Source organism: Pristis pectinata, chromosome 2, assembly GCF_009764475.1.
Source record: "Pristis pectinata isolate sPriPec2 chromosome 2, sPriPec2.1.pri, whole genome shotgun sequence".
NCBI lineage: Eukaryota > Metazoa > Chordata > Chondrichthyes > Rhinopristiformes > Pristidae > Pristis > Pristis pectinata.
Genome location: NC_067406.1, coordinates 129,197,221 through 129,224,843, shown reverse-complemented (window position 1 = coordinate 129,224,843; position 27,623 = coordinate 129,197,221). Strand labels below are relative to the sequence as shown.

The following is a 27,623-nucleotide window of genomic DNA, read 5'->3' as shown; positions in this document are numbered from 1 at the left end:
TATGTGAATAGTTCACATCTGTACGGAAAGGACAGAAATGCTTTTCATGGACAATGCTGAGCTGGAAGACAGTGGTGAAGGAGCACAGGTGCTAAATGTTGCATTGATGGAACGTAAAAAAGCAATATTACTCATATTACTCATATGCACAGCACACCCACTAACTTGTCATGCTGCAGAAAGCTAAAGATATCTTATTTGCAGATAGTCCAGAAGTTGGAAGAATGCCTCAGCCCAGACCCATTTGAGATAGCACAGATCTACAACTTTGGCACATGCAATGAAAAGCTGGGAGAATCTGTGAAGTGACTACAATGTTGCAAGTTACTGCAACTTTGGTGATTTTTTAAAATCGTGCACTAAGAAATAGGATTGTGTGTGATCTAGGAGGCAAAAGGATCCAGTCGAAGTTAAATTGGTGATTGGTTTATTATTGTCACATGTACTGGGGTACAGTGAAAAACTTTGTTTTGCATGCCATCCATACAGATTATTTCATCACATCAGTGCAGTGAGATCGTACAAGGGAAAACAATAGCAGAACGCAGAATGAAGTGCAGTGCAGGTAGACAATGTGCAAGGTCATAATGAGGTAGATTGTCAAAGCCAAAGTCGAGTTTATTGTCAAATGCACCAGTACATGTATGCAAATGCGAAATGAAAAACCTACTTGCAGCAGCATCACAGGCACATAGCGTTATATAAGCAGCATTCACAAGGAAAACATGAATTAAACATAAATTTTTACAAGTGTTACGGATTAGGTTACTTTGAACTTTGAAAACTATTCCTGGACTTGGAGTTTGGGAATTTGCTACACACACACTTCGAGTGTAGTTTTGGGGTTAATGTTTAATATCTAACATTTTTACTCCTAACATTCTAACATTTTTAGTTATTTTTCTTATTATCATAAGTAGTTACTAATAAAATAGTCTCTAACACCTATACATGACTCGGTGTGTTTCTTTTGTTGCTGGTATGTAACATAAGAAAAAAACACAATTGGAACAAAAAGAAAGTCCACTTTAGTGCAAAGTGAACAGAGTGGTCATAGTGTTCCTAAAATGTAGTGGTGATTAGGGTTTTGTGAGTTGGTTCAAGAACCGAACAGTTGAAGGGAAGTAGCTGTTCTTGAACCAGGTGGTGTGGGACTTCAGGCTTCTGTACCTCCTGCCCAATGGTGGCTGCGAAAAGATGGTATGGCCCAGATAGTAGGGATCTTTGATGATGGATGTTGCCTTCTTGAAGCAGTGCCTCCTGTAGATACAACCGATGGTGGGGAGGGATGTGCCCGTGATGTATTGGGCAGAGTCCACTACTCTCTGCAGCTGCTTACGTTCCTGCACATTTGAAGTGCTGTACCAGACATAATGCAACCAGTCACGATACTTTCAACAATACATCTGTGAGGTCAAGAGTCCATCTTATCGTACTAGGGTACCGTTCAATAGTCTTATAACAGCGGGATAGAAGCTGTCCTTGAGCCTGGTGGTATGTGCTTTCAGGCTTTTGTATCTTCTGTCCGATGGAAGGGGGGAGAAGAGAGAATGTCTGGGGTGGGTGGGGTCTTAGGCACTAAAAGCCTTCTGTTTGATTTGGCATGTAGATTGTTACTTCCATGGAGATGGTAGCCAAGAATAGATGGTAGCCAAGAGCTTTCCATTCTGTGCCAGCCACAGATATAATAACAGTCTATTGTCAAAAGGACAACTACCAAAGCTTTGGCCCGAAAACAAAAATAGCATCTTGTGACTGAAAGTGGCACAAGTCACTGATACAGATGTGCTGACAATCATTCCACATACGACTGTTGCTCTAAAGAGTCTAAGTATGAGTCACCCCATGGTCCAGGAACCCAAACATTCGTTCCAGGTGAAACAGTGATTCACCTAAACTTCTTCCAATTTACTCCATGGCAATTAGTGCCCACAATGTGGACTTGTCTACAATGCAGAAACCAAATGCAGATTACATCACTACTTTGCAGAACTCTTTTGCTCAGTCTATAAGGATTACCTGAGCTTTCAATTGCCTGTCACTTTAATTGTCCATCCCACAAGCATTCTGATCTCCCTGCCTTTGACCTCTGACACTGTTCAAATAGAGTCCAACTTAAGCTTGAGGAACAATGTACCATCTTCCATCTGGGCACTCAATAGCTCAACGTTGAACCCAACAATTTCAGATAACTAGCCTTTTTAGTTTATGTCAAAACTGACCAGTTCTGGTGTAAGATTATCAACTTGTAACATGAATATATTTTCTCTCTCCATACATGCTGCCTGACCTGTTGGGCTTTTCCAGCATTCTCTCTTATTTCAGGTTTCCAGCAACTGCTGTATTCAGTATCTCACAAGTTGAGCATTTTTTTCTTTCTCATCTGTTCTCCCTTGATCTAACCTCTGCCTCACAGACTTCCCCATCCTCTCTCAGCCAACACCAATTGATGTATCCATTTTATCTTGGTCTCCATCCTATCACAGACATTCATTTTGTTCTCTCCATCCCTTCTGCTTCTGCAGCTTATAACATGCCTGTTTACCAGCTTCTCTTAGTTCTGATGAAAGATGACTGTCCTGCAGTGTACTTCTCTCAACAGATGCTGCCTGACCTGCTAATGTATTTCCAACATGTGATAAGACTATTGAACGGTTCTCTTATATGATGAGATGGACTCTTGACTTCACAATCTACCTTGTTTGACCTTGTACCTTATTGTCTACCTGCAATGCACTTCCCTGTAGCTGTGACACTTTACTCTGTATTCTGTTATTGTTTTTACTCTGTACTACCTCAATGCACTCTGTACTAACTCAATATACTGTATCTGCACTGTGTAATGAATTGATCTGTACGAATGGTATGCAAGACAAGTTTTTCACTGTACCTTGGTACAAGTGACAATAATAAACCAATACCAATACCAATTTTACTTCAGGTTTCCAGGATCTGTAGTTTTCCTGATTTCAAGTGTTAGTCATGTCAGAAAAACAGGACACAAAGCACTAACTTTTAAAACAAAATGCAAGGCAGAGAGGGATGTAGTCTTGAATGCAAAATCAGCAATAGTGAGAATAAATTTCTCATGATGTCACAAAAAAAGGAACCTGCACATTATTACAATGGTTGCAAATGACATGGAATTTACTTTGTACAGCATCTGAACAGGCAACAGGATTTAAAGGTCAAAGTTTTAACGGGCAGAAAGTCATTAGAGATGCAGATTAACACACCCCTATGTTCAGTTTAACCACCTACCCTTATTAAGGAACAGTCAGGAATAAGGTTTGGAAGTCTTATGACAAGGAGTAATGTGCTGAAGTAACCAGAGTTATAAGTTACAACTTATAGATAAGGATTTTCTGGTCACAGCTATTGAGGCTGCTCTGGCCATTCAGCACATTGCATCACTAAAGCATGTCTACCAGCAAACTATGAGAGGGCGGAGCAGCACAGACAGGTGCCTGAGGTAAGCTCTACATCCATTCTGGATGTTTGAAATTGGACATTGAGTAGTTATTCCAGGCATTCTCAGGAAAAAGGATTGAGGACGGCACTGTCACACAGAACGCACAGGAAACGCCAATATGAAGACTGTTGCCAGGAGTTTTCTACATTGTCTGAATACTGATATAAATTTAAAGGAAGTCATGACAAAGTGTATAGTTCACGAGCAATGGAGAGCAATACCACCTAAAACACCATTACAATTAAGAAATGGCCGAATTAATTATTTCACAAAGTCCATGCTGACTTCTACCAAAATGGGAACAATTATTTCCTCATGCTCGTTGTTATCCACTCAAAAATGGCTTGAAATCAATCAGGTAGATACATGTCCCACAGCAGAATGTACTACTGAAGGATTGAGACAATTTTTGCCACGTATGGAACATCAGAAGGGTTGGTATTCAACAATGGACCACAGTTCACTTCAAATTTATATAGCGGTTCTTGTGAATGTTGTGTATCTGATGTTACATGCTTGTGATGCTGCTGCAAGTAAGTTTTTCATTGCACCTGTGCGTACATGTGCATATGACAATAAACCTGACTCTGACTTGGACTTTGAGAGCTTTATGTGAAGTAAAGGCATCTTCTATTGATATATCATTCTGCTTTTATCAGGGCAGCAGACATATTTGTAGATGTGCTAAAAGAAGCCTTGAAGAAGAAAGCATTCAAAGGTTACCCTAGCTTCACAATGAATCATCGACGGGTTACCTTATTGTTTAAATACCTATAACTTCACAGTCTATGAATGGTTTACTCTGGCAGAGTTGTTAATGCATTGTCATCTTCACATTTGAATGACCATTTCAACTTAGAGATGAGAGAAGAGATGCTGCAATTGAAGCAAAAGGTGATGGCTCAAGGGAAGAAGAGATTTTGATTGAGTGAGAGTTAGAGTTACCAGATCAGTGAGAAAATACAAAACACAGTAATGAAACCTCTGTGATGCAGTGCAAGCCTGTAGTCTGTTAAGATATTTAGTGTGTATCAGAAATGATGCCAGAAATGTCCATACAGATTAAGTGATCACAGCAAGGAACATACGAGTATTGGTATGTAATAAAACATTGCTGTAATAAAACAGGAAATGCTGGAAACAGTGGGTCAGGCAGCATCTGTGGAAAGAGAAGTAGAGTTAATGTTTTAGGTCAAAGATCCTTTGATAAAAATGGGAATGAGGGAAAACCAACAACTGTATACACACTTCCTTTCAAAGAAGGAAAACCAAGCAGAGTATTTACATATGTAAATGAGTCATGTGGTCAAAGGACATAATCAATCCATTGCATATACTGTACTGTACACATATAAGCTCCTTACGTTTAGAATACGATAAACTAAACACTCTTCTATGAAGCTCCTGAAACTATTATTGAAAGTAGAAGTTACCAGAACTACAGCAGTGCTCAAGGTCCACCTTAGGACATGTTGCATATATTCTCTCATAACTTACAAATGGATAGGTGAGAGCCGGTTACTGCAGCTCCTCCCCAGCTTACGTACGCCCGACTTACATATGAACAAGTGTCCAGAAGACCAGCAGATGGATTTGCTGGCAGCTGCAGGGCTGCAGGCATTATCTGCCATGTGGGAACTCGGTTTGTGGCCACACTTCCAACTTGCAAACTGTCTGGGTTATGAACAGCTCACAGGAACAGAATCCTGCCATAACCTGGGGAAGATCTGTACAAACATGCATACAGCGTCCCGAAGTCACGCTTTACTGACGGGAATTCTTAGTAGACTAACTGACTATTCAAAATAATTGACAGAAAACAAAGGATGAAGTTTTACAGATGTCACTCAGTCAATTAAATGCTAGAAACTTCTCTTTGAAATTAAATTATAAAAATATGGCACATTGCACCCCTTCAGTCAGTAGTAGAGAAGCTTTTCAACTTTTCTTGAAACCTCTTGGGAATTAGAACAATTCCTTTCATTTTCTATAATTAACCCTTATGCAACCAAGAAAGAAATGAACCTGTACAAATAGATTTCCCCAGGGCAGAGAGTTGAAAGGCTCAGAAGTAAAATCTAGTGAAATATACCACCCAAAGGATATGACAGGCAGAAATAAGTGCATTGTTTAACTGCACACGTGTTTGAGATCAGTAAAGGTCACAGTTAAGCTGGGTGGCAGCGATCATAGACTGTGATAAGGCAGGCATCTGGAACTAAGGATCCAAGAGGAACAATCGATGATGTTGTTGTCAAAGGTCCCATCAGCCCAAAGCTCCAGGACTAACAGCCAACCCCCAGCTACACAAAAGAGTGAGGTTCTGTAAAGTTTTGAAATATAGCTCAATGCCATTCTGAGAGGCTAATCTATTCAGCAGACTGGGTGGCAGGTTGGTGCTGCAGTTAGCTACTGCCCCACTGCTCCAAGGATCCTGGTTTGCTCCTAACCTCAGGTGCTGTCTGTGCAGTCCTTTGACTGCCTGGGCTTTTTGCACTGGATATTCTGGTTTCCTCCCACATCCCAAAGATATATTGTAAGTTACCCTTTTGTGTAGGTCGGTGGCAAAAGAATCAAAGGTGAATTGAGGGCATTTGCGCAAAAGAATAAGTTGCAGGGGTAAAGGGAAATAAGGGGAGTGGGAACAGGACCAATGGAATGGCTCTGCTTAGAACTAACAGAATGGCCTCCTTTTGTGTTGAAATAAGTCAGCAAACTTCACTCAAAACTTGGATGTTGTAGGCAACAAATAGGTGTAGTGAGTGGTCAGTTGTTTGACTTCTTGAAGACTCTGTAAGGAAAGATTTAATATTCAATATAAAAACAGAAAATGCAGGAAACATTCAGTCAGGTAGCATTTATGGAAGCAGAAACAGAGTCAATGTTTTAGGCTGAAGACGTTTCATCAAAATTGGGAAGGAGAGAAACAAGTCGCAGAGACCTTCTTGACAGGGCAGATGCGGAGCAGATATTTCCTCTTGTGGCAGAATCTCTAACAAGGCATCACTGTTTCAAAATAAGGGGGGTCATCCATTTAAGATGGAGGTGAGGCTACTTTTTTTCTCTCAGTCTGTGGAGCTCTCTTCCTCAAAGTGCAATGGAGGCAGAGTCCTTGCAACTAAGGCTGTTGAATTTTAAGGCAGGGATAAACTGATATTCGACAAACAAGTGTGTGGATGGTCACCCTGGCTATTCGGGAATGCAGACTTGAAATCAACCTTACCTGATGTAGTAGGACAGGTTTAAGGGGCTGAGTGACCTATTCCTGCTCCTAATTTGAATGTTCGTAATTCGTTCAGTAGCTTGCTAGTATTTGAGAGTTGGTATGATGAAGTCAAATATTCACCATTATGGTTAATTTAAGCTTATGCTGTGTTTAGGCATCATTCACTCCAATACCTAAAAATAGCCAGGACTCCGACCAGTCCCTTACTGAGAAGTTAAGTGAAGGATCAATAGGGTTCCTTGGTATTTACAAGATGGAATACCAAACTCGATATTCTTACAATAGTCAGGAGTGGTAAATCTGTTGAATCTTTTCCCTACCAAATAGGACTTATTATTGTACTCTTTTATATTAATTATTTCTACAAAATACATAGACCTTTGCCAATATTGTTAACAGAAGAGCATGCTGCAAGACACCACTGACCATCAAGGGATTTGTTTGTGATCATTTGCTATACTTAAATGATCAATTCTATTAACTAATAAATCAGCACACCGGTGGAGATGCAAAGTGCAATCAATAGAAAAAAAATGCAACTGCAAAGACACAATTCAGCATTTAATATTCCTTAATGGTTTCCTGACTGCGTCCATCAATCAGTTATATTGCTTTTGCACAGAAACTAGCACAGACAGATCTATTCCAATATAAAATATTGCAGCAATGCTTTACATTCCTCCTCATCTGATGAGCTACTGGACACCAGAGAGATGTTTGGGGAGTTTAAGGCAGCTTCATTCAGTCTGAGGCAGCATCAGTATCTGCCACTACAACTTCACACAAGGCTCCACCTTTGTTTAGTTCCCTCACCCAACACCTTCTGACCCCAAAGTGCTAGCTTGCATTCCTCTGCTCAGTCCTGTGTATTTTAAGCTTGTATTTTTTTTTAAAAAAAGAAAACTCTGTTTATTTGCAATACTTACCGCAATATTCCAAAGATGCTTTCACTGGTTTTTCATATTATAGAACAGAAACTGAGGCAAAGAATTTCAATTCAATAAAGTGGGTGAGGATATCCAATGTCCTGCTGTTATGCTGCTAGAAACCTCAGAAGAAAGGTTACTTACATGACTCCTCCAGGGTCTGCTCTGATTGAAAGGGTGGAAGAACCGCCCAAGAAAATAAGTAGAATGAAGGTTAAATTAAATGTCATGTGTTCAAGAACTGATACATTGACCAACAGTCCATGGTATTGTTCTAAACCTTCAAAACCATAGTCAAGAGGCTGAAGTGAAATAATTGTTTTGAACATAATTCTGATTGGGTCACACAGCACAGAACTAGGCCCTTCAGCCCATCACCTCCATGCTGATTATCAGGAACCTACCAGTATTAATACCATTTACCTGCATTTGTTCCATAGCCTACAATGCCTTGGTAATTTGTTCATCTAGATACTTAAGCTTTATGAGAATAAATGCCTCCACCACCCACTTCAATGATTCTCTGAGTAAAAAAAAGTTCTTTCTCAGATCTCCTTTAGACCTCTCACTCCTTACCCTAAACCCATGCCCTCTAGTTTTAGATATCTCTGTTATGAGGTAAAGCTTCCTACAATCTCTATGTCCTTCATTATTTTGTAGACCTCTGCTCCAAGGAAAACAAAACCAGCCTATCCAATCTTCCCTTCCAACCAAAACGCTCCATACCATACAACATGCTGGTGGATGTCTTCTGTGTCCTCTCCAGTGCAATCTTGTCCTTTCTACAGTGTGGCGACCAGAACTGTCCGTGGTACTCAACCTGTGGCCTAACCAAGGTTTTATAAAGTTGTGCCATAACCTTCTTGCTCTTATATTCTATGCTCAGCCAACAGAGGCAAGCATTCTGCATGCCTTCTTCACTACTTTATTTACCTATGCTGCCACATTCAGTGATCCTTGGACTTTTACATCAAAATCTCACTGTTCCTCAATAACCCTGGGGCCCCACCATTCATTGTGAAGTCCCACTCTAAACGATCTTCCCAAAATGTATCACCTTGCACTTATTAGGAACAGATTCCATCTGCATGGTTCTACCCACCTTACTGTAGCTTGAGACTATACTCCTCACTATCAATTCTCTTGGTTATTAACATAGAGCTTGTCACAATGTTATTCAATGCCTAGAAATTGGACCATTTGCAAATACACATAAAAGCCATATTGCGCAATTGACTTCACTCTACTAATCATTTCTGGGCAGATCCACAACAATTAGGAAACTGACCCGGGACCTTCCGGCCACTATTCATCCTAGTGTTTCTGATGTTGCCTGGCATCAGCTGTGCATCGAGTAACATCAGCTGGTGCGCAGAAACTCTCTGTGACTGCCAACAGAAATTGGATGTCAAAGTTGTGACCTACAACCTGCATTTATCAGACACAAAAAGAAAGCAGGAAGCCCCAAAGTAGATCAGCAAAGAGGCATAAATAAAGGGTCCCCACCGTTCCATCAGTACTATCCTCTCAACCGCCAGCCTTAGCTTCAATTGCTCAGCATACTTCAGACAGTATTGCTGGGTGTCCCTTTGCTACTCAGCCTTTCTGCATAATGCACAGCAAAGATAAAAGTAGCAGTCTTCATCAGAGTGAGTGTTGTGCCTTGGAGAAGTGTGTGACCGCTAACATCATGGGCTTGGTTGTGTGCAGATGATGGGCTGGTGTTTCACACGATGAATGGCCAGATACACTGAGGAGACATAGCTTCTTGCTCTTTTCTGCAGCTGTTTCCTGGCTGCCATGGAGACAAGTCCTTCAGACTCCATTCACTTTTACCTGCATCATAGTGGCAATAACGCAATGGCTGCGATCACCACAGGCAGCTCAGTCCAGAACCACATGTACTTTTATGCATGAATCAGGGTGAAAAACACCCTCAGGATTTTACTAACATGTTTACCCGAATTTCCCAAATGTTTGTGGGTCACCTAATTGGCACCACATGCAGAACCTGTCTAGTGCGCCAAAAAAAGGGCAAGTGTATTTCTAATCACATTACCAAATGCATCCTTTACAATCAATTCAAATCAAATTCCCTTTCTTCCAAAAACTCTGTCACATTCTGTTTGACTTCAATAAGCTTAGATACAGGAGTGGAGAAAATTGTAATCCACTTACTCTTCTGACAATGTGCTTCCTTCTCTCACTGACCAGCTTGTGTTGCATTAGTTTCTTCTCTTGATCCATGACTTCATCCAGCCTGAGCTTCACAACCAGAATTTCTTGGTGCACCATCTCCAACAGTGACTCCACTTGACCTTCTGTCAAATAACCAGCACTAAAACGAAATTAAAATAAACTTACTTTACTTGAAATACTTTGAAATCATTCGAAGTACAATAAGGCATAAACTTACCACTAATCGAAACATTTACAAATACAATGACATTTGTAAAAGACACATCCTACTGAGTTGAAATATATCTTTTTCTCACATTGTTGTCTTTATTTCTGCTGCTTTCTGTGCTACTTTATTTTTATTAACAGGTTTAAGAATATGCTACAGAAAGTGTAATTTCCTAAAATGCTAATTCAATCACTTGGACTGAAATTTAGTACAAAATTTGACACCACATTCAATGAATCAACAGAGTCCTTGGTTGATTTTGGGAAAGGGTATTTGGAGATCAAGACCTCAGACCTGGCACAACATTCATGGTCTATCAGACAGTAGTGATCCCGCCCTCCTATATGCTTCTGAGACCTGGGCATTCTACAGCAAGCATCCCAAGGCACTGGAAAAATATCACCAATGCCAGTCCTGCAAAATCCTAAAAATTCACTGGAAGATTAAGGAAAGCTTGAGAGGACGTACGACCAGACTGAAGGACTGCTCCTACCTCATGCGCTAAAAGATGAACTCTTCAACTCTTGATCTCCCAACCTACCTTGTAGTGGCCCTTACACGTTATTTGTCTACCTGCACTGCACTTTCTCTGTAACTGCAACACTATATTCCGCATTCCGTTTTTTTTTACCACCTCAATGTATGGCATGGTCCGTCTGGATGGCATGCAATATTAAAGCTTTTCACTGTATCTCGGGAGATGTGACAATAATAAACCAATACCAATACCAAAACTAATTCAGTTTCTGCTCCCAGGCCAACATACCCAGCATTGAGACCCCTGGTAAGACTTAGTCAATGATGTTGGGCTTGCAATGGTTTGCATGCCTCCCTAAACAGATATTCTACTCCTAGCTTTATTGTGAGAAGAGATTACCAGACAGACAAAGAAAAAAGATCCAACAATGTGCTCCAAGCTTCTTTTAAGAAGTGCAACATCCCAGTGACTCCTGGGAACCTCTGGCCCACGACCACTCAAAGTTGGGGAGGAACATTCTGGATGGTACTGGAACCTTGAGGCCATGTACTGGAAGCATACTGTGCCCAGTGTAAGTGGCAGAAGGAGTGCACTACCTCACAAACCACCCATCCGCTCAATCACCTCCTGCCCCATCTGTGGAAGAGCCTGCAGTTCCCACATTGGCCTCATCAGTCACCTCAGAACCCACAAGATCAGAGTGGAAACAAGTCCTCCTCAATCCCGAGAGTCTGCCAAAGGAGAAGACTAAAGTACATTGCAGAACAAATATTCAGAAAATTTTAAATTGCCACATTCTTTTGAAGGCAGATCAGTCTTTTCTTCTCAGGGATTTGAAGTCAAAGCAGGGCACAATGAAATTAAAATAAGTTGTAAGAGCTTCAAATTAAATGAGACTGATTTGTTACAAAGCAGCTTCTCATATCCATACACACATACTGATTAAGAACTAATTAAATTTATGTGTCAGGCACACTACACACTTCACTGGCTTGGGAAAAAGAATGTTGCCAAAGTCTGTGACTGTACTTTTAGGTTTTGTTGAAGCTCCCTGCTGGACCATAGTTATACTGCACAACGTATGCCTGAAGTGAAAGTGTTCGATGCCAACTCTGAATACAAAAATGTCCCCTTTGACACTCACCAAGTTTTATTGATGCACCATAGAAAGCATCCAATCTGGATGCATCACAGCTTGGTATGGCAACTCCTCTGCCAGTGACCGCAAGAAACTGCAGAGAGTGGTGGACACAGCTCAGCGTGTCACGGAAACCAGCATCCCCTCCTTGGATTCTGTCTTTACCTCTCACTGCCTTGGTGAAGCAGCCAGCATAATCAAAGACCCCACCCACCCGGGTCATTCCCTCTTCTCTCCTCTTCCATCAGGTGGAAAATACTGGAGCCTGAGGGCACGTACCACCACGTTCAACGTCAGCTTCTATCTCACTGTGATAAGACCATTGAACGGTTCCCTTAGACAATGAGATGGACTATGACCTCATGATCTACCTTGTTGTGACCTTGCACCTTATTGCACTGCACTTTCTCTGTAGCTGCGACACTTTACTCTGTACTGTTATTGTTTTTACCTGTACTACCTCGATGCATTCTGTACTAACTCAATGTAACTGCACTGTGTAATGAATTGACCTGTACGATCAATATGCAAGACACGTTTTTCACTGTACCTTGGTACAAGTGACAATAATAAACCAATACCAATACCAAAAATGATAAGAAAAGGTTACCATAGTCTGAAGGCAAATATCCTCATCTTGATGACCTCTTATATGCCAGTACAATAAATTGAACTTGGCATCGTGTATTGCCTGTGGCTCAGTTACCCAAAGCACATCAGTTGCCCCTCTCTATCTCCAAAATCCCTTCCAGGTTTACAACCCACTGAGAACTGAGTTCGCACAATTCTGGAATCTTGTCCATTCATGATTTCCTTCACAACCCCTCCGGCGGCAGCCAGCCCTTCAGCTGCCTTGTTTCTGACAATGAAAATCCTTTGCTAAGTCTCTCTGTCTCTCTACAACTTATGTAAATCTATCATAAATCCCTACTGTTAATGGTTTGGGAACCAGCTAAGCCAGGCTGAGCCAGACATCAAGGCTGTCAAGGAACTTGAATCTCTGAATATCTATGACATTCAAAACCATTCAAAAAATATTCAAAACCCAATTAAAGATAAACACATTATTCAAATGTTCAAAATTGTTTTAATAAAAAATTAAAGCATATCAAAACACTTAAAAAAATTAAAAGATTGTTCAATGTCAGGTACCTTATAATTACCCTTCCCCTTTGCAGCTGTGCTTCTCTATTCAAATGAGTGAGTCTGCTGTTCCTGTGCCAGATCCAACCAGGCACAGTGTTGGTGGGCAAATTTCCCAGCCCAAGTGGTGAGAAGCTGCAAAAGTTTGTGCTCCACTGTTGGACTCCGCAAGGCGAACAATGTCAGAGTGCCGTGGGGAAATCCTCAACCTTCAGCTGTGCTGAAGTCGGGGACGATGACATTTCTGCTAGAGATTCGACACATTGCTGTATTGAATCTCCAGAGCAAAGCTAATTTGTCTCCATGCAAATTATCTTTGTTCTAATTTTATTTTTCTCCCACTCAGACTTTCTTCTTTGCACTGCCTCATGCTTGCAATATGGATGCATGAGTGCCAGCAGCTTCACGTGTGAGTGACATGGCAGCTTTAACATTGGTGGGATGGAAGGAAGGAAGGCATGGGGAGAGAGGGTGAGGGCTGGGTACCAACTGACAGTGGGCAGAGCTTTCAACCATGCAGCAGCTACTGTTGGGTGAGTTAGTGCAAGATTTGAAAAGCGCGCGAGCGAGGCCTGTCCGGACGTTCCGCGGAGTTTTCAACCGTTGGCCAATCAGGCACTTGGCAAGGGCCAATAAAAGGAAGGTAGGTATAAGCAGAGCGGCCATTGATGGAGTGGGTCAGGGTCAGAGTGGAGCGCTAGAGGCTTTGGCTCAAGAGGCTTGTGAGAGGAGGCGGAGGCTAAGGTAAGTCTCTGGTAAGATTCTTTCTTTCTTTGAGTTTTCCTTTAATGCCAGGCTAGAGTAGTTAGAATGGCTCCGGGGTCAGCAGTGTGTTCATCTTGTGAGATGTGGGAGTTCTGGGAAACCTCCAGTCTCCCTGATAGCTACATCTGCACGAGGTACATCCAGCTGCAGCTCCTTACAGACCGTGTTAGGGAACTGGAGCTGCAGCTGGACAACCTTCGGCTCCTAAGGAAGAACGAGGAGTTCACAGACAAGAGCTACAGAGACGCAGTCACTCCTAAGCTGCAGGAGGCAGGTAGCTGGGTGACTGGCAGGAGAAGGAAAGATGAATGGGAAAGGGAACTCCAGATACTCTTACCCACAGAGACATGGAAGAAAATTCTCCAATTAGTTAATACATCTTCAATGTGTGCTAGACACTCTTTGATACAGTTTAAGGTGGTTCATAGGACCCATATGTCGAAGGACAAGTTAGCCCGTTTTTATCACCATTTAAATCCTATATGTGATAGATATAATTCGGAGGTGGCTTCCCTGACACACATGTTTTGGTCCTGTCCGCTTCTGGAAAAATATTGGAAAGACATATTTAATATTATTTCAACTGTATTGAATATTGATCTACAACCCCATCCTATTACTGCAATTTTTGGGTTACCAATGACGGATTCTGGCCATTTATCCGCTTCTGCTTGTCGTATGATTGCTTTTGTTACATTAATGGCCAAGAGATCCATTCTATTCAAATGGAAGGACCCTATACCCCCTACTACATTTCAATGGTTTTCTCAAACTATAACATGTTTAAACTTAGTAAAAATTAGGAGTGGTACTGTTGATCCTTTGCTTAAATTTGAGGAAGTTTGGAGTCCATTTATTCAATATTTCCATATGATATGAGCAGACCTTTGTCGAATCCCCTTCAATAACCTTTGAGTACAGAGGAGCGGAGCTGATGACATAATAATGTGGTTTTTTTAATCGAAGGAATATGAGTCCAGTTTCTTTTTTCTTTGAAGTTCTTGGTTTGCTTTTGTCTACTATTATACTTTTTTTTTGATTTGGGGGTTTTCTCTTCATATAATTAAATTTCTTTTCAATGTTTTCCATCATGTACACCTAGCAAGAGAGCGGGAGGTCTAGATTACATATTTTACTCCTTGTGAGTATAAATATTAACTGTTATTATTGTTATCCTGATCTCTTTGTATCATATGTATAATTATTAATGTTACATATATCAATTTGAATTAATTTGAAACTCAATAAAAAGATTTAAAAAGAAAGAAAGGGTGCAAGGGACTATGGTAAATATTAGTTAATTTAGATTGTTTGGGTGTTTTGAAGTGCTTTAGGTTTGAAAAGAAATGTTTTTGAAATTTTAGCAATTTCTTAATGTCTGAGGCATTCAAAAACATTTGTGTTTAAAGTACTTGATAATTTTGACAATTTCAGCTGATAAAATGTTGCTTTTCTTTCCTAAAAAGTGGAGCATATTCTGCGTCTCTTTCCAAACACCTATCCTCCCTTGACGTGATAGGATTACCTCACGGAAGGCCCTTTGGACACGCAGGAGTTGGAGTTGAACAACGGGCTGACTTCCCACCTCAACACCACCAACAGCCCCCATGGGGAAAACATCCCAGATAAAAGGAACTTTGTTAAGAGGTCATGGTCAGGAGCGGGATCCACAATGTTGCCACCATTTTTGGGCTGTTAGGTATTAAACGCAGGTCATTGCTACGCACCAGGGTTACACAAGAGTAACTGAAAATGTGATACTTAACTTTCATCAAGTATCTGTTCTGATGGCAACTCTTGACATTTTGCTATCTGCCTCAAGTGTAGAGAGAAACACTATTTTCTGCTCTGCTAATCAGCTTCTTGATTAAAAAAAACAGCCTATTCAAAAGGTCCTGAAACTTAGTAATCATGTTCTGATAAGTAAACCATCAACATAAAAACCAAGTTTCAAGCTCGGTCCCTAGGCAACCAATATTTAAACAGCACAATTCATTTATGAAAAAGCATTGGTTGTAATTCAGCCTGTAACACTCCAGTCTAAGTTTCATTGACACTATCCATGTTCTCGCACTTCAGAATGCTGACAGATTAGTTTATATTACCATGGCAGCTCATGGTTCTGTGACACCATTTTTTGTGTGGTGTACACAATTGCTCAAGTGATCAAGGGCAAGAATTAAAAAACTGGTAGATGCTTTTGCCATGCTGGCCAGGAGAAACGAGGGAAAAAAAATACCTACACGCTATTTATCAAAACCTCAATGGTAAACAGTCAAACTGGTATATTTTTTCTGATATGAAATGAAAATGAAAGGCCTTACTTTGCTTTACTATGGATTTTGAGAACTATTTTGCTATGAATTTTCTAAATGCTGCCCAGTAAAATATTAAAGAGTATAGAGGGATTCACATTATATAAAAAGAGTTAGGCATACTCTGAATTCATAATGTGTGTCCATTTTGCACTTGTGCATCTTATCAATTTCAAGTCTCTCCACTTAAACTAAAATAACACAACTCTAGGGGACTGAACAGTGAATGTATGCAGCAACATATGACAAAAAGGAGAAAAAATTGCATTATTTGGCAGAGATCTGCGGTTCAGGAATTCTCTGGTGAGAGAAGAATACCACAGAGCAAGTTTAGTGCTTGGTGCACACATCCAAACACATTGATTTCATTGCCTATTGATCTTCCTTTCATGTTCTGTTAGATTAAAGCCTCGTAACAGCAGATGTGCACAGCAGACATCAAATACTAAATGAGTAGTTATGCTATGGTCTGCTCTGTGCTTCTTGCCTGCAGTTCACAATTAATGCCTTGCCTTTTGCTTAATTCTCCATCTTTGATTAAAGTTCACCAGTATAGTCCTCAAGTACATAAAATGCAAGTCATTTAATTGGCACCCCATTGACAAGAGCATCTATTTAAATGCATTAATCGTTCAGACACCGAATTACTTCCCTTTGAATTTAAATGGAGTCTAAAAATGCACCCTGTAAAACTTATGGTAACTGACAGGCTTAAAATTTCCAATGAGGTATGAAAAATATATGCTGAAAGATGGTGGTTTAATATTTTTGCACATGAAGTACTGATAATTATTATCAAATGCAACAATTTGTAAAACAAATCATATATTGCAAGCTTTTTCAAATGATACTGAGTCATTCCACAATGCTTTGTAAATTGCAGTCTTTCCTTCGGCCAGGGAAGACTGGAGCCTGAAAGCTATTTCCGCGGGTTTCATTTGACTGGAATTCAGTTTCAATTCCTACGGAGGTTAAGAATGCCGATTAGATTGAGGAGACAGGAAATGAACACAGAGCGACGTTTTCTGGTGCCATGGTGAGCCATGGACAAGTAATCACTGCAATGTCTCAAGCCACAACAAAGGAGGAGAGCAGGGAAAGGATGGAGTCATATGGTGTCAAGGAAGTGGCTCAGAGTGATCAGAGGGAGGGAGAGGAGATAAGTTCACAGAGACATGTAGAGATAGCAAGAGGGACCTGCATAAATCAGGAGAGTTCCAGACAGGAGGGGGCTGGGTCTGATCACTGGGGGCGAACAACAGTTTTTGAACAACCAGATAAAAAGCACCCTAACCTCTCCCTGCTTCAATCTGATGTTCCCACCTGCTTTAAGAAGACCACTATCATCCTGGTACCTAAGAAAAACAAGGTAACGTGCCTTAATCCCTACCGACCGGTGGCTCTGACATCCACTATCATGAAGTGCTTCCAGAGGCTGGTCATGGCACGCATTAACTCCAGCCTCCCAGACAACCTCAACCCACTGCAATTCACCTTCCACCAAAACAAGTTGACAGCGGACTCCATCTCCATGGCCCTACACTCATTACTGGAGCATCTGGACAGTAAAGACATACGTTAGACTATTATTTATTGACTACGGCTCCGCCTTCAATACTATAATTCCAAGCAAACTCATCAACAAACTCTGGGACCTGGGACTCAACACCTCCCTTTGCAACTAGATCCTTGACTTCCTGACCAACAGACCGCAATCAGTAAGGATAGGCAGCAACACCTCCTCCACGATTATTCTCAACATTGGTGCCCCACAAGGCTGTGTCCTCAGCTCCTACTCTACTCCCTGGACACTCATGACGGTGTGGCCAGATTCTGCACTATCTACAAAGATTGCAGATGATACCACTTTAGTGGGTCATATCTCAAATAATGATGAGTCAGGAATACAGGAAGGAGATAGGGAGCTTGGTGACATGCTGTCATGACAACAGCCTTTCTCTCAATGTCAGCAAAACAAAAGAGCAGGTCATATACTAGAGTAGTACTGAGATAACAGCAGAGCTGGCTTGCGAACAGCAGACGTGAAGAGGAAAACGAGCATGGGGATCACATTAAAGGTCAAAGCAAGGGGCTAGGCTGTGCATTATTTAGTTTACCCTAAGTGATTGACCAAGGAGAGGAAATGACATATTAGCAATGGAGTGGAGTTCAAAGTAAGCACAAAATACAATGTTGAAAAGAGACTAACGAATACACGAACTCATGCAGCAATAGCCCAGAGCATTTTTTTATTCAGTCACTCATAAGTTGTGAGTATTGCTGTCAACACCTTTACTGAATGCCCACTGCCGTTTGTCCTCAAGGAGCTGGTGAGAATGTGCCTTGGGCCTTGTAGACTATGGGAAAGTTTTAGGAAATCATGAAGTGGGTCACTCACTGCAGAATACCCAACTTTTGATCAGGGCTGGACTATGCATACAATATGTGAATACAACCTCGCTGTTACTTCTTTGTTATACAGTCAAGACCTCGCTCAATGTAATCCAGGTACAGTCCTTAACGTTTCTTAAGCTTTAGCTAGCACTCTTTTATCCTGAGGATTTACTGTTCTTGAATATGGTTTAATTGGTCTATGTTGGTTAAAAACTTCTCAAAATTGCACACTTTCTTTACTCACACATACAATCGTAATTGTTTACTGTAATATTAGAAAATATTATTTGTTTGTTCATATAGATAATGTTGCATCACTTACATTCAACATTTTTAAATTATTTTTTTCCTGAAATTCATTATCAGAAAGAAAAATTCTTTACAGGAATCTATTTCCAATATCAAAGAGCAGTAATCTCTTTAAGAAAACGAAAGTTGCTTTCTAATTATTGTTTCGCTTAGTGATTTAGTTCAATAACTGCAAGACTGCTAAACCCTTAATGAAAAATGCAACATGGTAGCAATACCATTAAGTATATTTTAATATCAAATGCTATATTCCCTTAAGTAATACATATATGGTAAAAGTAACAACTCTCTAACTTCCACTTTTAAATTGTCATGCAAGATTGCATCTGTACTGCGTTATTGTTTTGTAATTTTTTTACAAATTAAAATTAAATCTTCTGAAAAACTTTTATAACATTGCTAATTACACCAATTATAGACATCAGAAGGAGCTAATGGACAAACATTTTCCTACGGATAATCATTGTTACTGAATGCACGCCTATTAATTCCTGAAACATAATTGTCCACATTACAATAGAACTTATTTTCCTGTGTTAGGTTTATCGTCCATGCAGGGTGCCTTGCTACAGGATCACAACAGGTGGCAGGGGTCTTAAAAAGTCAGAAAATCCCAAAAGAAGATAGGAAATATTGCCCATTAGTGCTCAGAAAATAACAAGAATGGAGGGAGAGAAGAGGGGGCATTCAATTTATGCAGATCATGGCAAACGTAGCCACTATTTCAACCATGCAGCTACCATCCACAATGCAGTCAGTGCAAACCTAGACCCTGCGCCCTGCCATAAAAATCAGGAAGTGCTGGAAACACTCAGCAGGTTAGACAACATGTGTGACAAGAGAAACAATTGATATTTCGGGTCAGAGATTTATCGCCAGAACTGGGAAAGAGAGAAAACAAATTAATATTTTGCAAAGAGGGTGAGGAGGGAATTATATGGTAAAGGGATATCTCCAATAGGATGAGACCAGGGTTGCCATGTTGATCAGATGTGGATGAAGCTGTCTGAATGGTCGGTTAATAATTAGAGAGAAAACAAAAGAACATGTAAAGGCTGTGAAATGCGGAATTGTAGGAAATGCCCAGCAAGTAGTATTAATGGTAAGAGAGAAACTGAATTGGTATTACTGATGGATAACCTGCAGCAGAACTGGCCAGATCTGATGCAAACAGAGGAAGTGACTTCACTGAAAGTGCTGAACTTGGTACAAGTTTCAAAGACTGCATTCTGCCCAAATGGAAGATGAGGTGCTGTTCTTCAGGTTTATAGTAGGCCTCATTAGAACAGTACAGGAGGCCACAGACAGATACATCAAAGTGAGTATGGGATGAAGAATTAAAGCAATAGAGCAGGCATGGTAGTGTAGCAATTAGCATAACGCTATTACAGAGCCAGCGACCTGGGTTCAATTCCAGCTGCTGTCTGTAAGGAGTTTGTACGTTCTCCCCATGTCTGCATGGGTTTCCTCCGGGTGCTCCGGTTTCCTCCCACATTCTAAAGATGTACGGGTTAGGAAGTTGTGGGCATGCTATGTTGGCGTCGGAAGCGTGGTGAACAATCTACGCAAAAGATGCCATTCACTGTGTGTTTCCATGTACATGTGACTAATAAAGATTCTTATCTTATCTTAATAGGCAACTGGAAGCTTAGGGTCGCTCCTGCAGACTGAACTCAGAAGCTTTGCAAAGTAGTCCCCCAATCAGTGTTTGGTTTCTCCAATGTAGAAAAAGCGACATCATGAATATTAAATGCAGTACACTAGTTTCTTCTGGTGGTGGAGTTGCATGAAGGCAGTGAAAATTGGAAAGGATGATTCGTTGAACAAGAAGTTGATGAGTTTCAAAGTAAGGATAAGGGGAACAGTATTCTTGCTCCGGCTGGGAAGTGGTGGAGGCAGAGTGGCGGGTGGTGTCGAGAGAAGTGGTACAGGAAGCACATGCAATGCAATCAAGAGCTCCATCATGCTAGGATTGAGGGTAAACCTTGGTTCAGGAAGAAGCAAGACATCTCAGAGTTACCTCTGTGGAAATTATAATCAACAGAACAGATACAACCAAGACCAAGGAACTGGCAGAATGGTGTGGAGCTAGGAGCCAGGATGGAATGAAGTATAGTCAAGATAACTGTGGGAATTTGTGGATTTGCAATGGATGTTTGTCTCTAACTTATACTCTGAGATGGACACAGGAAGATCCAGAAAAGGAAGAGTTGGAGATGGCAAGATAAAGAGATAAGAAGTTGAGAGCAGGGTGAAAATTAGCAGCAAAAGTAAATTAAAATTTTTGACTTCTAAGTGCAGGAAGCAGCACCAATACAGCCATTAATCTGAGAACACTGAGAAAGATGGCTCAGAAGGACTGAAACAAGGACTGTTCCACAGATTCCCACAGGCAGAGGTTGGGCTCCAGTGAGTTCCCCTCTGAACTGAAGAAAGTGAGTGAAGCTGAAGAAGTTGTTCAATGTGAGGACAAGTTCAGCCAGGTGAGTGAGTGCGTTGGTGGAGGAGAACTGGTTGGACCTCTGTTCAAGGAGGAAGCAGAGGTCCCTCAGACCATCCTGGTGTGGGATGGAGATATAGATGGGTTTTACATCCCTGTAAAGACGAGACAGTTAAGTACAGCAAAAGAAGTGGCAATAAAGGTGTCAAGGATATAAGTGAAAAGGCACTGAATTAAGGGATGAAAGGATATAGTCAAAGTAAGCCACTCCCCCTCCCCCACTAACCAATTGTAGGTTCTGTTACACCTCAGAAATGAGTTCAAATGGGACAGATGGAGCAGGAAATCTACTGCTCATGATCTGCACACATCCTAATTTTTATGTGTGTGATGAACTGGTCTTGGAAACTTGTCTCATAATGCAACAAGAGCTGCACAATAACATTAATATGAAGATTGCACCACGACCCTCCCACTTCTCATCAAATACGTCCAATCTGAATTGTAAAATGAGTGCCCTTGACCGTTAAGCAGCTGTTCAATGTAGAATTGAGCCAGAGAATACAATTTAAGGACTTTTATTGTTACAGCACTATTTCATTTTAATGTGGGAGATAGGAAAGGGTTGCCCAGAGGCTTGAGGCAGAGAGATCAAATCATAAAAATTTACAGATAAATATGAAGAATGAGGTGGGAGAGAGTGATAGCCCTAATTACCTGCAACTTTCCCAATAATTCCATCACTTTAGGCAGTATAACAAAAGAGAATCCAGCTCCAGATCATTTCCTCCTCAGTATTGAAACAAAAAATTGCTTTTAAATTTACTTATTCTCCTCAATAACCTTGTCACTACACTGCAGCTAGAATGATGCACCTTCCTTATAGCCACAGTGAACAAACCTCTAGCTTTAGTAATAGAGGATGGAGGGAATTAATTATATCACTGGCAGTGAGGAAAATACAGATCTGAGGGAAAGTCACAACCTTCCCAGCAAATGAAAATAAAATCTTTTTGAGAAGAAATAGGTGGTTCAGTTGCACTATTTTCATGCACCACACTAGCAAGTTGATTTTAGAACATTACAGCACAGTACAGGCCCTTCGGTCCACGATGTGCTGACATCTTATCCTGCTCTAATATCTATCTGACCCTTCCCTCCCACGTAGCCCTCCATTTCTCTATCATTCATGTGGCTATCTAAGAGTTTAGAAAGTCTGATTTTAGGAAGTCCACTCCAATTTCTTCTCTCATTTTGTACCACTGTTCTTTTCCAGGTTGAGATGTAAACAAGATATTTGTCTCTAAGTCCTGAACGATATCATTCTGTAATGGCCTACAAGATGAAGTTGCCCCTTCATCTGTCGAAGAAAGCTCATGTCCTCATTCAGTAACTCTCCCAGGGTTCTACAAGCAATTAGAAGCTTGTCAAGGGATGATTGCAACCACAAATCAATGTTGCTATTGTGATGAGCAGAGTTGTCAGGGGAGCAGAGTTCTTAGGAAATTACTTCCTGGCTGCTTTCTACTTTCTGTCCACAAACTAATCTAGTTTTACTCAATACATTTCAAATTATTCTTTTAGACTAACAGAAGCCAAGCCATGAGCTAAAAAGCTCCCAAACAATTCAATTGTAGGTTCTGTTACATCCTAGAAACAAGCTCAAATGGGATTGATGGATCAGGAGGTCTGCTACGTGTGATCTGCACAAATCTTCATCTCTATGTGTGGGATGAACTCCGCTCATAAAGTAGCAAGGACTGCACAACAATATTAACATTGAGATTGCACCACGTCCATACCACTTCTCATCAAATATGTCCAATCTGAATTGTAAACTGAGTGCCGTGACTGCTAAGCAGCTGTTCAACGCAGAGGCGAGTCAGAAAATACAATTTAGTAGCTTTCACTGGTACAGCACTTTTTAATTTCTTCAAACATAGAGCAAAACAATTATTCATGATCCAGCTTTAAAGCACATACTGCTCTATGTAAGAAGTCATTTTTGTTTGTACTGTTATACACTCAAGGGAAGTAATAACTAGATTAAACACAAGATTCCATACAGGTTCTTAAACACTGCCTTTGTTATCGCAGATTTGAGGGCTGTTTTGTAAGCATGCCAAAGCTTTTCTTCCCATTCCTTCATAATGATTATTTTTTCAAAATGTCACTAGATCTGTTCTGGGACCCTTACTCGCTGTGATTTTTATAAACGACGTGGATGAGGAAGTGGAGGGATGGGTTAGTAAGTTTGTGGATGACACAAAGGTTGGAGGTGTTGTGGATAGTATGGAGGGTTGTCAGAGGTTACAGTGGGACATAGATAGGATGCAAAACTGGGCTGAGAAGTGGCAGATGGAGTTCAACCCAGATAAGTGTGAAGTGGTTCATTTTGGTAGGTCAAATATGATGGCAGAGTATAGTATTAATGGTAGGACTCTTGGCAGTGTGGAGGATCAGGGGGATCTTGGGGTCCGAGTCCATAGGATGCTCAAAGCAGCTGCAAAGGTTAACTCTGTGGTTAAGAAGACATATGGTGTATTGTCCTTCATCAATCATGGAATTGAATTTAGGAGCTGAGAGGTAATGCTGCAGCTATATATGACCCTGGTCAGACCCCACTTGGAGTACTGTGTTCAGTTCTGGTTGCCTCACTACAGGAAGGATGTGGAAGCCATAGAAAGAGTGCAGAGGAGATCTACAAGAATGCTGTCTGGATTGGGGAGCATGCCTTATGAAAGCAGGTTGAGGGAACTCGGTCTTTTCTCCTTGGAGTGACGGAGGATGAGGGGGGACCTGATAGAGGTGTATAAGATGATAAGAGGCATTGATCATGTGGATAGTCAGAGGCTTTTTCCCAGGGCTGAAATGTTTGCCACAAGAGGACATAGGTTTAAGGTGCTGGGGAGTAGGTACAGAGGAGATGTCAGGGTTAAGTTTTTTTTACTCAGAGAGTGGTGAGTGCATGGAATGGGCTGCCGGCAACGGTGGTGCAGGCGGATACAATAGGGTCTTTTAAGAGACTTTTGGATAGGTACATGGAGGTGAGAAAAATAGAGGGCTATGGGTAAGCCTAGTAATTTCTAAGGTGGGGACATGTTTGGTACAGCTTTGTGGGCCGAACGGCCTGAATTGTGCTGTAGGTTTTCTATGTTCTATGTTCTAAATAACATTGCTGCTTAATTTTTCAGAAGGCTAATTTAAATGTGCAATGCGTTTTTCCAGGGGAACTCTTATTTATTTATGGGAGGATACAAGGGATCTTCTAACTAATTTTTTTTCTCCTATCCAACATCTACAGGTTTACCTGGCAATGGTAGGATCAGGCTGTGTGCAGATCAACAACGATTCTTTGACAGTCCCTCCTAAACCTATAACATCTTTCACCCAGAAGGAGAAAGTCAGCCGGCACATAGGAACTCCTTTCTCCTCAAAGTCACACACCATACTGACTTTGAAATATATCACCATCACTGGGTCAAAATCCCAGAATTTCCTGTCCTTCATCACAGGCATACGGGTAGTTCAAGAAAGGTGGACAATAAGTGCTGACCTTACCTGCAACACATATTCTACAGATTATCTTTTTTATAAATGTTAATAAAGCAGATAATCTAGTCGATATCACACTGCCGCTTGTGATACTTAATCATCCATAAAGTGTACCAGAACATGTTGAAATGGTAAAAGGTGGATTATCTAATTTCTTTCCTCTAAATCAGCAGTTTTTCTCAGAGGAACTTACTGCAGCAAGTTGTTCACTGAATGCTTGCCATCTCCAACAAAGATGACATTCACTGAAATGGGAGGCTATTAAGATACTTTTGTTGCTCTGGGTTATTGTTGCTTAGCTCTGTTCCTCAATGTGCACTTTTCAAAACTAATCTTTTAATTACAGTCTTCCTGGAAATTAATCTGTGTACAGTCAGAATTAATGCATTATAATGAGTTTTTTTTTTACCTCCTTCTCATAAGAGCAAAATCAAAATACTACAGATGTAGGAAATCTGAAAGGAATATAGAAAATACTGGAAATACTTAACAGGTCAGGCAGCACCTCAAGAGAAGGATGCAGGATTAACAACTCAAGTCAATGGCATTTCATCAGAAACATTTTGAGCACGTCCTTTGCATGGTTCAGGGATGAACAAGTTCATCCATAAAAAGCCTGCCTAGCTGAAATCTGGACAATAGATGGGATGATTCTCTAATGAACAGTGTTTTTACACATTTGCTTTCAGTGATCACAAGTTCTTACTTTTTCACCAGTCTGATGAGGTCTGCAATGTGCAGGGCAGCTGTGTTCAGGAGATACCTTCTGTGATCAACACCGCATTGTATCCTTTTCACTAGATTTCTCTTAATAGCAAGACTCTCCTCCAGCAGTTTTCTCTGGAATGCCAGTTGTTGGTCCATCAGAATCTCCAACTGAAACTAAAAAAGTGCACAAGATTCAGACTAAAGAACAATCATGTGTACATAATCTTTCAAAATCCACACACATTTTGAATTTAATATAATTTTTAAATATCAACTGAAACCATCTGAAAATCACAACACATGATCTTGCATCATCAATCTGTTCTGATGTTTACTTTTATAATTTTTTTATAATAAATTCAATAAATTAATCAAATTTAATGTAATTTTCCCCTCATAATGATGATAATTGTTCCTATACCTGTTTCCACCTCAGGGTAGATGAGGGCAGGTTAGACTTTCCAATGAAACATTGCATTGAATTTCTAGAGCAACTTGAAAGAATATAATGGATACATGGTGCGTCAATCATCGCGGTCATTGGCTCCCCTGGCAAACTTCAGTTGACCCAAGGTGGTGGTTTGGCAGAGTGAGAGACAAGGGTCAGAGTCTTTTAGTAATGGGTGGTTGGGAAATTGAAGCCTGATACTGATGGATGGTGAAGTGTGGTTGGGAGAGGGAAAGATACATCAGGGTCTTGCGTTGATGAATGGTTGGGGGATGGTAGTGATAGATCAGTGGTGACCTTGGGAGGAATCACGGGATGGGGGAGGAGGGGGAATTGTAGCATGGAGGGCATGGGGGTGTTCGGTGATGAGATGTGGTGCAGTGCAGGGATGGGTGGGATGGGGAGGGTCATCCTTGAGGTTGTACCTAATGTAATTGTTTTACATTATAGACTCCCCAGCTTGGAGATGCACTGAGTAGTTCAGGTTGTCCCAGGAGAGTCACCTGCAGAGTCAACATGTTAAAAATCCAGCTGAAATGCCTCAAATCATAGAATATAGAACAGTACAATAGGTACAGGCCCTTCGGCCCACAATGTCTGTGCCAAACACAATGCCAAATTAAACTAATTCTCTTCTGCCTGGACATGATCCATGTCCCTCCATTCCCTGCAGAGTCATGTGTCCACCTAAAAGCCTCTTGAACACCACTATCATATCTGCCTCCACCATCATCCCTTGCAGCACGTTCCAGCACCCACCACTCTCTGTGTAAAAAATCTGTTCCACACATCTCCTTCAAACTTTCCCCTCTCATGTTAAATGCATGTCCTTTCGTACCCGACATTTTCGCCCTCGAAAAAAAACATTTTGATTGTCTACCCTATCTATGCCTCTCATGATTTTATAGAATCATAGAACAGTACAGCTCAATACAGGCCCTTCGGCCCACAATGTTGTGCCAACCTTTAAACCTCGCCTAAGGCTGTCTAACACCTTCCTCCCACATATCCCTCTATTTTAAATTCCTCCATATGCTTATCTAGCAATGTCTTGAATTTGACCAATGTACCTGCCTCCACCACCGCCCCAGGCACTGCATTCCATTCCCCAACCAATCTTTGGGTAAAAAACCTTCCTCTGATATCTCCCTTGAACTTCCCACCCATTACTTTAAAGCCATACCCTTTTCTATTGAGCATTGGTGCCCTGGCAGAGGCGCTGGCTGTGCACTCTATCTATTCCTCTTAATATTTTGTACACCTCTATCATGTCTCCCCTCATCCTCCTTCTCTCCAAAGAGTAAAACCCTAGCTCCCTTAGTCTCTCCTCATAATGCATACTCTCTAAACCAGGCAGCATCCTGGTAAATTTCCTCTGCACCCTTTCCAACGCTTCCACATCCTTCCTATAATGAGGCGACCAGAACTGGACACAGTACTCTAAGTGTGGCCGAACCAGAGTTTTGTAGAGCTGCATCATTACCTCGCGGCTCTTAAACTCGATCCCACGACTTATTAATGTTAACATCCCATAAGCTTTCTTAACTACCCTATCCACCTGTGAGGCAACTTTCAGGGGTCTGTGGATATGAACCCCAAGGTCCCTCTGCTCCTCCACACTACCCAGAATCCTACCATTAACTTTGTACTCCGCCTTGGAGTTTGTCCTTCCAAAGTGTACTACCTCACACTCCTCTGGATTGAACTCCATCTGCCACTTCTCAGCCCAGCTCTGCATCCAATCAATATCCCTCTGCAATCTTTGACAATCCTCCACGTTACCCACAAAACCACCAACGTTTGTGTCGTCTGCAAACCTGCCAACCCACCCTTCTACCCCCTCATCCAAGTCATTAATAAAAATCACGAAAAGCAGAGGTCCCAGAACCGATCCTTGTG

At 41.1% G+C, this 27,623-nt stretch overlaps 1 protein-coding gene across 3 annotated transcripts in view; it reads right to left on the bottom strand.

Annotated features, from left to right (window-relative positions):
- Positions 1-27,623, bottom strand: part of LOC127586245 (limbin-like) — a 128,950-nt gene that overhangs the window by 52,745 nt on the left and 48,582 nt on the right. For all 3 annotated transcript variants that reach the window (XM_052044051.1, XM_052044059.1, XM_052044068.1), the window contains exons 12-13: positions 25,275-25,450; positions 9,803-9,962 (exon numbers count right to left, since the gene is read on the bottom strand). In XM_052044051.1, the coding sequence (XP_051900011.1) occupies positions 9,803-9,962; positions 25,275-25,450 (336 nt within the window). The remainder of the gene's footprint in view (positions 1-9,802; positions 9,963-25,274; positions 25,451-27,623) is intronic.